Raw genomic sequence first — 11,073 nt, 5'->3', positions numbered from 1 at the left:
CTGCCGTCTGATTGGCTGAGCGGCGCGGAGGCGGGGGCGGTTTCAGAGCTGCCGTCTGATTGGCCGGGCGGCGTCGGCTGGTCTATAAATTGGACCCCTGCAGGCTCGCAAGCAGCTCGCAAGATTCTGACAGCATCGTCTGCGGGAGGAGGTCCCGGGGAGCTCAAAACAGAAGCCGCAGCGCCTCCTGCCTGCCGCCTTTCCTCCCCAGCTTGCGAATCTCACACCGAACAAGATGTGCAAAGGACTTGCAGGTCTCCCGGCTTCTTGCTTGAGGAGGTAAGGTCATTTTCAGCCACTCACCACGTTACACTTTCAGAGACACTTGCTTAGTTACCTACATGTACTACTGACCTCGTTCTTTGGAATCGGAAACAGTGTGGTCAGGAGAGCCGCGACTTGCTGGCCTTCTTCCAGGACCAGCTAGACCCTGTGACTGGAGGAGTGCGCACCAGATGTTGGCACCCGTGTGCTGTTTTATATGGACCTCGGTTTTGAGAACCATCCCGATCCTCTCACCAAGCTAGTTTGAATGAAGAAGTGATCAGAGGTTTTCGGACTCAGTGCAGTGGTCTATGATTGCTGTTGTTACTTGAGCATCCCTGGGGTCTGTGGAATCATGGCTCTGAGCGTTCCCGATTGGCGGTGGGGGGTGGGGGGGGTAGGTCTTGTTCAGGGAAAGATACCCCAGAATGAGGTTTGGCTCCATCACCGGCACACTGTGCTTTCTGTGTGGTGCTGCAGTATCTTTCACTCCGTACGTTCTTAGAAGCAAGTGTGACGAAACAGTACCAGTTCCAGTACTGGGGCCCCCTCCTCTCGCTGCGCCTTCCCCCTAGTTCCTGAAATGCCTTACGTGAGTGGTGGATGGGAAGGATTGATCCTAACAAGTCAGTTAAGGGTTCTGTAGAAGATCTCATCCTATAGACATCATTTTGTCAATGTACTGTCTCTTGATTTGAAAAAAAAAAAATAGTAAAGCTACTTCATATGTATGCCTTTGGCTTTTAAAAGGGTATAAATAAATGCTTTCAGAGAAGGCTTATGTCTCAGCCAGCTGAAGAAAAAGACAGAACTAGTGCATATTACATTATTTAATCTTACAGTTAAAGGTAGAAATTAAGTCTGTAGGTGCACCATAGAAGTAGCCCAGAAAGCACAGTCTTCCGTGCACTTCTAAGGAGTTTACCTTTCAAGCATTCAGAAGCATGAAAGAATATTCTTTTTTAAAAGATGCTTTCGTGGCTGCTTTTAAAATGAAGCACCTAGGGAATGAGTGCCCTTGACCTCCACCATCCCTGTCCTGAGCTGAACGGAGCAAACTGCATCGAGCTTCAGTTTGCTCAGCTGTAAAATCACCCTCACAAAATACAGGATCATTAGGAAAGAGTGATGCTCTGGGAAGGATTTGGGGGGACAGATGAAAGATTGCACTTGTCTGCCCAACGAGCTGTGAGGCTCAGCTGGGGTGGTAACCTCTATATCAGCAAGGTGAACGGCCCTCGCCTCTCCTTGCTGGTCAGCTGCGTCCAATGCTTCACCCTAACATCAGTGCCTGGGACTGCAGAAGGGCATGGACTGCTCAAGGTCACATAGGCTGTGTGGGGCAGCGTGCACATCAAATCCGGCTTCCTGACTCCGGTGACCTCTGAAGCCATGCTGATTTTTCTGTGTTAGAAGGACAGATGTCACATACTTGCTGGGTCTACTTCCAACGCTTTATTGCATCGCTCAGTAACTCACATCTCAGCCTGATCGACACACAGAAAAGTAAATGAGTTCTATTTTGGCCGAATCCCAATGTGTTTCGATCTTAGAATCACATGAGCTTTCAGGATTATTTATATATTGGTATCATTAAGGAGGATTTTTGCATCCCCTGACCAATTGGAGAAACAGAGGAGGGAAGACAGTCGTGTAAGGAAGAGAAGTACCACTTTGGGGTGGGGGTGTGCTCCAAGAACATAATGGAATTCAAACTTCCTGGGGGAAACGTGCATAGAGAAGCCACTGGTCTAGCAGAAGCCTTCGGAAAATGGCTTTTTATCCTTGTGACTTTGTTTCTCTCCCTCTCAGTAGGAGCACCTAGCCGCTCACTTCTTTTAAAATGACATTTCTCTTTAAACATCATTTCCTGGCTTTTATAATAAAAGGGATCCAAGCAAAAGAATAATTAACAGAGAGAGAAAGTTGAGCTTAAAGTTATTAAAAGCTTCTTCCTTCTAAGTCATGCGCCTCGCCTTCTGGCTGTCCCCTAGCCACCTATTAAACAGGGGCAATTAGCTGAAAGCCTGGCTCTAATTAAACAATCAGTAGCTGCAGTGATGACTCTTGTTTGCTTCCCTTTATGGTTTTGAAGCCTCGGATGCCCTTTATAGTGTAAATGTTCTTAGAGTGTAGATATTAAACAGGAAGGAAGCAGCAGCACTTCAGCAGGGGATTGCTCTAGCAGCAAGCCCAAAGGAGCTCAGGTTTCGCCAGTGCGTTTGTGGTTGACGCCTCCTCCTTCCCAGGCCGGAGCTGCACACCCGGTACAGCCTGGTCCCGGATTGCTCCGCCCACCTCAGGCAAGACTGGGGCTGCACAGCCCTTCCCCTCCCCAAGTGCTTCTGCAGGTCCCCCTGAGGCAGGTGCAAACAGCGACCCCCCTCCAGAAGGCAGCGTGCCACATGTCACAGTTACTGCCTGCTTTCCGGTGCCCACAAATTACCTAAAGCGCAGTCACGTTTTCAGCGTGTTTCTATCAGAGACGCCAAGCGTTCCATCGGTCAGTGTGACAGGTTTATAGAAGAGGCTGCTGAGGCCGACTGAGGGTCAGAACTCTGTCGCAGACACAGCAGGCTGGGCCCCGGGGTTTGTAGTGAGTCAAGGGGAAGAAACAGAAGTGGGATCTTGTTTAACTGAGAGTTCACGCCACCTTCCCCTCCCATCTCCTAAGTAAACCACTCTCCCTTCCCTTAGTAATTGGACCCTTTGAGGTCTGCCATTAGGGCATCTTATAAAAGAGCTAATTGGCATGATTCTTTCTCCTCTTGTCCCTTGCAGTGCAAAAGATATGAAACATCGGCTAGGCTTCCTGCTGCAGAAATCTGATTCCTGCGAACATAATTCCTCCCACAGCAAGAAGGACAAAGTGGTGGTTTGTCAGAGGTAAGAGAAAAGGCCTCAGAGAAAACCCATTGAGTATGAACTCTTTAATGTCAGGAATGTTCTAGGCGGAAAGAAAGAAGGTATGTTCCTGGTTAGGCTAGACTTGCATTTGAAATCTCCATGCATTTAATGGAAAGACTGCCCTACTCAACAATAGATCACATCCTCAAGATGGAAAATAAAATATCTGCATTTTTTTCGGGATCTTAAATTTCTGGCCCTAATTTTGTATCAGAGCATTCAAAGTTATTGTTTTTTCTCTCTCTGTAATATCTCTAGGGTGAGCCAAGAGGAAGTAAAAAAATGGGCTGAATCACTGGAAAACCTGATTAGCCATGAATGTAAGTCTGACGGCTTTCTTCCCTGTTAGGGTGGGAATAGAAGCTCTCTGGATATATTTGATCTAATAGGAATTGCAGTGAGGGTTGGGTTTCCTCTGACTTCCAGACTCAGGAGAATCAGTCTGTTTAAAATTTTACCATGCCCTCGAGCGTCATGATCCGCAATGAAAAGTTCATATTGAAGCCGTGTGGCAAATCATCTCTCCCACCACATGGATAAAGGGTAGAGGGAAACGATATGCCAAATACTGAGATTTCTTGCAAAATCGACCTCAGTTTCTCTTTCTCAAACTTATTTTGGCAATTGGTAGCTGCATGGGCATTTCAGAAACACCATTTTCTTAAAAGAGACTTCATGCCTGGAGCAAAGAGCACTAGGTATAATTGGGATCCAGCAGGTATCAAACAGAATAGGGTTACCTGACCCCAAGTGACCCCCAGAAAGTGGGCAGAGAGGGGATTGTTTGAATCCATGCTTTATTCTCTCAAGCACGTTGGCTTTCCCTGAAATATACTGTCCAGGAGGCTGGTTGGCCAGTGTGATGATGAGTGTGGCCCTTTCTCCCCCATCTCAGGTGGGCTGGCGGCTTTCAAAGCTTTCTTGAAGTCTGAATACAGCGAGGAGAACATTGACTTCTGGATTAGCTGTGAAGAGTACAAGAAAATCAAATCGCCCTCTAAACTAAGTCCCAAGGCCAAAAAGATCTATAATGAATTCATCTCTGTCCAGGCCACTAAAGAGGTAGGTCTTCGTGGCAGAGAACTCTCTGGGTCTTAGTGCAATTTCCTACACGTGGTGTTCAATGGCATGGATCTTTAAGTCATCTGAGTTAAAGGAAAAGATAGAACCGTGGAAGAGGTTATTACAATCTTGACCCCCTCAAGTAAATCATTAAGAAAAAAGCTCTTTCAGAGGTGCCTGGGTGGCTCAGTCAGTTAAGTGTCTGGTTTCAGCTTAGGTCATGATCTCACAGTCCATCGGTTCGAGCTCTGCGTTGGGCTCTGCGCTGACAGCCAGATCAGAGCCCGGAGCTTGCTTCAGATTCTGTATCTCCCTCTCTCTCTGCCCCTCCTCCAGTCGCTCTCTGTCTCTGTCTCTCAAGTAAAGACATAAGAAAAAATTAAAAAAAAAAGAAAAGATAAAAGCTCTTTCATGCAGATGACTTAGATGATCTCCCTTCTTAAGTTTTTTGGTAAGCCTTCCCAATCTGTGAGAAAGAATGAAGACACCCCCCTCCCCACCCAGAAGCAAATGAACCTTTTAAAGTCTCTCACTCACATGTGCCAGGGTGGAGCTAAATGATCTGTGTTTTCCATGTCTGGGGTGCGGAAGGCACACGCTTCTGACTCATGCAAGCAGCCCTCCCGTCCTCTGCAGGGGCAGCGTGCCTAATATGTCTCGGCCTTTACCCTGCAGGTCAACCTGGATTCTTGCACCAGGGAGGAGACAAGCCGGAACATGCTAGAACCCACGATAACCTGCTTTGATGAGGCCCAGAAGAGGATTTTCAACCTGATGGAGAAGGATTCCTATCGCCGCTTCCTCAAGTCCCGATTCTATCTTGATTTGGCCAACTCTTCCAGCACCGGCTCGGAGAAGCAGAAGGGAGCCAAGAGGCCCGCAGACTGCCCTTCCCTGGTCCCCCAGTGCGCCTGACCGTCCCACGGCACCGGAGGCCGACATACCCAAGACTTAATGCCTGGAAAACCCGAGGCCGAATATTGATCTGTATTAGGAACGAGGGCTTTTATCCGCCTTGTAGCTTAGTGTTCACGCTGCCTGCCATGTGTGAGTCACTCCCGTGTGCGAAGTAGATTTAGCGTTGGTGTTTCGGTGTCCGTCAGGGCACGACCTCATTCCAGTCTGGTGTTCCCAGATTTCCTTTAGGGTCCCATGTGAGCAAGTCTCCAGATAATGGCCGTGCAGGGGTGGCTTCCCAAAGACTCTGAGTTCTCTCCTCCCAACGGCTTGACCTCAGGCTTGTTGGTTGGTACATTTCATGTGACATCCACAAGCACTTGCATTCTGTTGGCACTTTCTCTAAACTCTAAGTGTGTATATGAGGTTGATCTACTGTGTGTATACGTGTGTGTAAATATATGTATAGACGTAAGTATATTTACATATATACATATACACACGTTTACATATATACATATATTTACACACACATACATGCACATTCTATGTATATGTGTCTATATAATATATACATATATACTTCTGCAAGAAGAGATAGGAAAGACCCTAGGTGCTCGCCACTAGAGAGGGTGTACATTCTTATATGCATGTTCTGATCCCTGGCCTTTCATTCCTGCAATCAGACAGGCAATCGGAGCCAGCCGCCCTGAAGGCCAAGAAAGGCACGCCAATCTGGGCAAAGTGGATTCTGTAAAACTCCATAGGTCTTGGCCCGAGAAGCAGCCAAGGGACTTGATGCGTAGTTTAACCGTGGAGAGCCTCCCAAATTGAACAGTATGCTAAGCGGCAAATACCTAAAGAATCTTCGGCCCGCCTGCCGCAGTTTTGTCTCGGGCTGGTTGTTACCAATGGCACTTTGCAGTCCCTAAGCTGCTGGCTTCCCCTTCTTTGCCTGGGTGCTTAGTGCATAATGGTTGGCAGGGTTGGTAGAGAGTTGGGAGAGAAGATGCTCGAACGGAAGGAAGAGATGCGAGTAGGGCCTCACCAGCTCTACGTGGGGGATGATCCTGGGTGAGTGAGGGCACAGAACTCCAGAGTTCATAGTTTTATCCTCGACTCTTTTTTCCTCTGCAGATCAAGATGCTCTCCTCATTTTGTTTTTTTCCTGAGGACTTCAGCCATCTGATGAGGCTCCTTTCTTCACTGGGGGGTTGGTGGTTTCCCCACCACGGGTCCAGGCTCTGTGTCTGCACCTCTGGAAACCAGCAACAAGGGAAGGATTTTATCTTATAAAGGGAAACCTGTTTGCACACACAGAAAAGCCCTCGTAAGTTTCTCTTTTGAGAGCAGGATCTTGGTCATTCCATTCGCAGATATCGTGGCTAACAGAGCCTGGAGGTATCTGCTTCTAGGCTCTGCAGACTGAATGAGAGGGAAAGGGGAGGGGGAAAGGGGAGATCAGTTGTTAGAACTACTGTTTGGAACTATTCAAGGCACACGAAATACTTGAAAATTTCTCATTTATGTTATTTATGATGTTTTGTACAGTGTTTTTATTACTGTATTGTTTTATAAATGGAGGTGCAGGATATCACCTGAATTATCCATGAATGGCCAGGAAGTAATTTTCTTCTCATTCTTGTAAAACCACAGCCTTCGAAGCGCACACACGCGCCCGCATGCACAGTGCACTGACGCCTCCAGCATACATGACACACGCGAGCACCTTGTGGCTCTTAAGCCGACAGGCCGGGTCGCAGATTGAAGACACCAGAGTGTGTATATGCAGATCTCACTGAATCAGAGATCTAGGTTTTCTCATCTGAGCCCTTTTTGTCCCTCTGGCAGTCCTCGCTCTCAGTGCTCCCAGGGTCCTTCGTCACTGTCCCTCTCATCCCACAATTTTGTCTCTGGTTGACGCCAGGACCCCAACATGTGACTCTGTGGACCTTGCCCTGTTATAACTGTCATGCCTTCCAGATTGTACCCGTGCTCCTGGACTGCTCTCTCACACATAGGTCTGGAAGGTCATTCTGAATGAGAAGTAAATTATTTTATGTAATACTATTTCCAAGCGTGTTTTTCAATTGTATTGTCCTCTTACTTTATCACCGCTGACCATGCTGAGCTTCCGCACTCACAGCTCGTGGGCAGAATTCTCCCATGTGCATGCCTGCTTTTATCATGTGCTTTAAAGGCCTCAAAGCTGATGCTTCCAGTGAAACACACGCAGCTTAACGGACAAGGGTAAATAAATACTTCGGACAAAACTATCTGCTTGTAAACATATTAATGATCCACAGAGACATGATGAGACACAGCAGGACGTAGAGTGATGGTGGCAAAGGGCTCGGATCCAGTCTCTGATCGCTCCCGGGCCAACTCTGGAGAAGAGAGCAGAAAGTAGACGCTGTCTCCTCTCCAGTTCCCGCCGCCTCTCATCATGGAGCTGAGGCGTTCTTGGCTCCCGAGGCTTTGCTAAGAGACTTGGTGGTGTGCCTCCAGGTCCTCAGTGACTGTTCCAGGGATAAGAGTCCATCTTTCAGAGCTTCTCTCCTTCTGCCTTCAATAACCTGCCCGATGAGAGAAGGTGGGAGTAGAGGAGACTGAGAAGGTGGAGGGGAGTTGTAGATCCCCAAGAGACAGATTCCTGCCCAAACTGCTCAAAAAGCCCTCCTTCTCCCCTTACAGATTCTCTCCCCCCAAAAAGAGGTATAGACTGTTCACGTTCACGGTCATGGGTACTATATCCATTATGTCATGAGACACCCCCCCCCACCCCGGTTCCTGAATCCTACCTTTCCTGTTGCGAGCGTCAGCTGACAGGTGTTAGGGACCACAGATTTCAAACTATTTTGACGAACAGAGCCTTTCAGGGATCTGATGAAAATTATGGACCATCTCCTGAGAAAAACACACAGAGGGATCCAAATGTCTCAGAAATATTTAGAGGAAAGCTTTACAGCCTCCCCTCAAGACACGCAGGGCTGCCTTTCACCTCTCCCACGTACATGTGTTAGACTCACCACAAGGGCATGGTCTCTGCTCTTGGAGCAAGCACCATCTACCAACTACGGCAGAGGAATTCAAGTCACCGCTACTGGCAAATGTGAGCGGTGTGCTTTCCTTTAGTCTCTACCTTGCTCATCCTTTTCTTTCTTCTTGATGGTCAGCTGTGAAATAAATAACACATGCGTGCAAACTCTTTCTGACCGCGATCACGGAACACGTTTTAAAAAACACGTTATTGCTTATTATGTGCCAGATATTGTCCTAAGCACTTTGCATGGATAATAAATTTAATTCTCACTCCAACCCGAAGGGATCAATGCCAGTCACGGGCATTGCCTCTGTTAAACACCCGCCAACTTTTACAGAGGCGGAAATGGAGGCTCAGAGAATTATGTACCCTGTCAAGGTCACACTGCCATCAAGGAGCAAAGTGAAGATATGAACTGAGTCATCTTCGCCTCCAGAGACTGTGGCAGAGACACGAAGCACTCACCAAATACCCACACGCCAAGGGATGAAGAACAGAGGGTCACTTTCAAGCCCACAGAGCTGGGCATAGGGCCAAATGCATTTCTACCTCTCTCTTCTCCTTCTCTGGCAACTGTGGGGATTATATGTTTCAGATTGTAGAGCTGTGAGATGAAGGACCTCTTGATTCTCTTCAGAATATCAAATGAGGGGCACCTGAGTGGCTTCGTTGGTTGAGCATCTGCCTTTGTCTCAGATCATGAGCTCACAGTTTGTGAGTTCGAGCCCCACGTCGGGCTCTGCACTGACTGCACAGAGCCTGCTTGGGATTCTCTGTCCTATCGCTCTCGCTCTCTCAAAACTGAATAATTAAACTTAAAAAAAAAAAAAAAAGAATATCAAATGAACAAGGAAAGGGCTTTGCTGATTTGAGTCATTTAGTTTTGAGGCTGTTGGTTACTGTAACAGAGCATAGCTTATCCTGAGAAACGTAGAGACCATGCTATTCACTATTTCACCCTGTAGTTCCGCCACGCGGTTGTTATTTCATTGTGTGGGGGTCAGGCACATAAGGGTGGACTGGGAGACTCTTTTATGTTGACAGCAGTTTGCAAACTTGACTTTGGAGAAACTTCCTGACCCAGGTGCCCCAAGCTGCATTCTGGCACTCCCTGCTTATGTGCCTGGATGTTAGAAATAAGATCACAGGAGGATGAAAGAGGGGGAAAGAGGAAAGAAGAAAGAAAAATTTAAAGAGCTGCCTTCACAGGAAGATTCACTATCCATTGGCCTAGGTCCAACACGTGGACCAAAAAAATCGGTAGAGCAAGCCAGCCAAATAGACTGGCTCATGTGACCCACCAACACCCCAACATGCAGTATCAAAACAAAAGGGCTCCATTCACTGAGTTCAGCGACTGATTCCAAAACATGAGTTTGCTTAGGCCAGTAGACTGTATGACAGGCACTAAATTGTTCATCATTAAAACTGGTTTTTTAAAAACGTTTATTTATTTATTTTGCGAGGGAGCTAGAGAGTGTGAGTGGGGGAGAGGGAGAGAGTGAGGGAGACAGAGAATCCCAAGCAGGCTCCATAGCAATCAGCAAAGAGCCTAATGTGGTGTTTGAACTCATGAACCATGAGATCATGACCTGAGCTGAAACCAAGAGTTGGACACTTGACCAACTGAGACACCCAGGCACCACCCCCCCTCAAGAAAATGTTGTTTTAATAGGCATTGCTTTCTAAATGTCACACAGAAAAATGCCAAGAGAAAGGAAAATACTAGGCTTTGTCCTTTTTGTTGTATAGAACCAAGGCACAGTTGAGTGAGGTGACTGAGGAAGAGTTCACCTAGAAAGAGTAACCAAGTTTTTAGATTTTGCACCCAGTATGATAAAGGCAGAGCTGAAGCCAAGAATGACTGAATTTCTTAAGCACATGGATGGAAGTCAACTTGCCTGGAGAGAGAACTATGTTTCCAAAGCAGAGCAAAAACTTAATAATAGTAGCACCTTACATTGATGGCATGCTTATTAATCGCCAAGTCTCTATGGAGTGTTTTCCATGATCTAATCTCACCCTTGGACATAAACTCCATGGTAGACATGATGATTATCTTTCCATTGCGGGTGGAGAGAATGTGACACAGGCAAGTTCAGAAATGTACCCAAGATCATACATCAAAGAAGTGACAGAGCATGGCTCAAACCCAGCAGTCTGCCTCCAGAGCAAACACATTTAAGTACTCTAGTCAAGGAGAAGGGGAAAGGAGTGAAGAGAAGGAAGAAGACTCGACAAGTATGGAGACTAACTGGAAGAAAGGGAAGTGAAGGGGAGAAGATGTAAAAAGATGAAAAAGGAAAGAAAAGGAAGCTAGAAGAACTAGAAAATGTGAAAGGAAGGAACATGATGAATTGAGCAGAAGAAACAAAAATAAGATGCATGTTTTTAAAAATTTTTTTAATGTTTTATTTATTTCTGAGAGAGAGAGAGAGAGAGAGAGAGACAGTGTGAGCAGGGGAGGGTTAGAGAGAGAGGGAGATACAGAATCTGAAACAGGCTCCAGGCTCTGAGCTGTCAGCACAGAGCCCAACGCGGGGCTCAAACCCCCGAACAGTGAGATCATGACCTGAGCCGAAGTGGGACGCCCAACTGGCTGAGCCATCCAGGTGCACCATAATAAGATGCATGTTGTGAGGAAGGGTGAATTGCCAAACACTCGCCCATGCTAGCGTCTGGGTGTTTCCTGCCCCAGAATGTCCTGTACCCTGTCTGAGCTGGGGCAGGTGGAAGTTCTCTCTGGGATTAGGGAAAGGGGTTTGGGGAAGTGGGAGATAAATACCAGGTCAGCTTCCTCTCTAAGAATTACTTTCCTATTTTCTCTTTCTCTCTCTAAATTTCCCAGAGCCAGAGCAAGTCGTAAGAAAAAACCCCAAAAACCTGAAGGAAGAATTACA

The 11,073-nt window shown here is 47.0% G+C and overlaps 1 protein-coding gene across 2 annotated transcripts; it reads left to right on the top strand.

Moving 5' to 3' along the window:
* The first annotated feature begins 123 nt into the window (after positions 1-123).
* Positions 124-7,406, top strand: RGS4 (regulator of G protein signaling 4). Of its 2 annotated transcripts, XM_077760046.1 has the most exons (5): positions 124-279; positions 3,046-3,150; positions 3,430-3,491; positions 4,067-4,233; positions 4,909-7,406. In XM_077760046.1, exons 1-5 carry the CDS (start codon positions 236-238, stop codon positions 5,146-5,148), a joined length of 618 nt encoding a protein of 205 aa, XP_077616172.1. In that variant the 5' UTR covers positions 124-235; the 3' UTR covers positions 5,149-7,406. The 2 variants fall into 2 exon arrangements, with proteins under 2 accessions (XP_077616172.1, XP_077616173.1); XM_077760047.1 differs by lacking the exon at positions 4,067-4,233 and having other exon boundaries at positions 4,909-5,071.
* Positions 7,407-11,073: the final 3,667 nt, after the last annotated feature.

This window comes from Crocuta crocuta, unplaced genomic scaffold (assembly GCF_008692635.1).
Source record: "Crocuta crocuta isolate KB4526 unplaced genomic scaffold, BGI_CrCroc_1.0 scaffold133, whole genome shotgun sequence".
Lineage (NCBI taxonomy): Eukaryota > Metazoa > Chordata > Mammalia > Carnivora > Hyaenidae > Crocuta > Crocuta crocuta.
This window is presented reverse-complemented; position numbering and strand designations above follow the sequence as displayed.

Coding starts and splice junctions, on each gene's coding strand:
- RGS4 (XM_077760046.1), top strand. CDS start 236: ATGTGCAAAGGACTTGCAGGTCTCCCGGCTTCTTGCTTGAGGAG. Junction 280..3,045: donor CCGGCTTCTTGCTTGAGGAG/GTAAGGTCATTT, acceptor TGTCCCTTGCAG/TGCAAAAGATATGAAACATC. Junction 3,492..4,066: donor AAACCTGATTAGCCATGAAT/GTAAGTCTGACG, acceptor CCCCCATCTCAG/GTGGGCTGGCGGCTTTCAAA.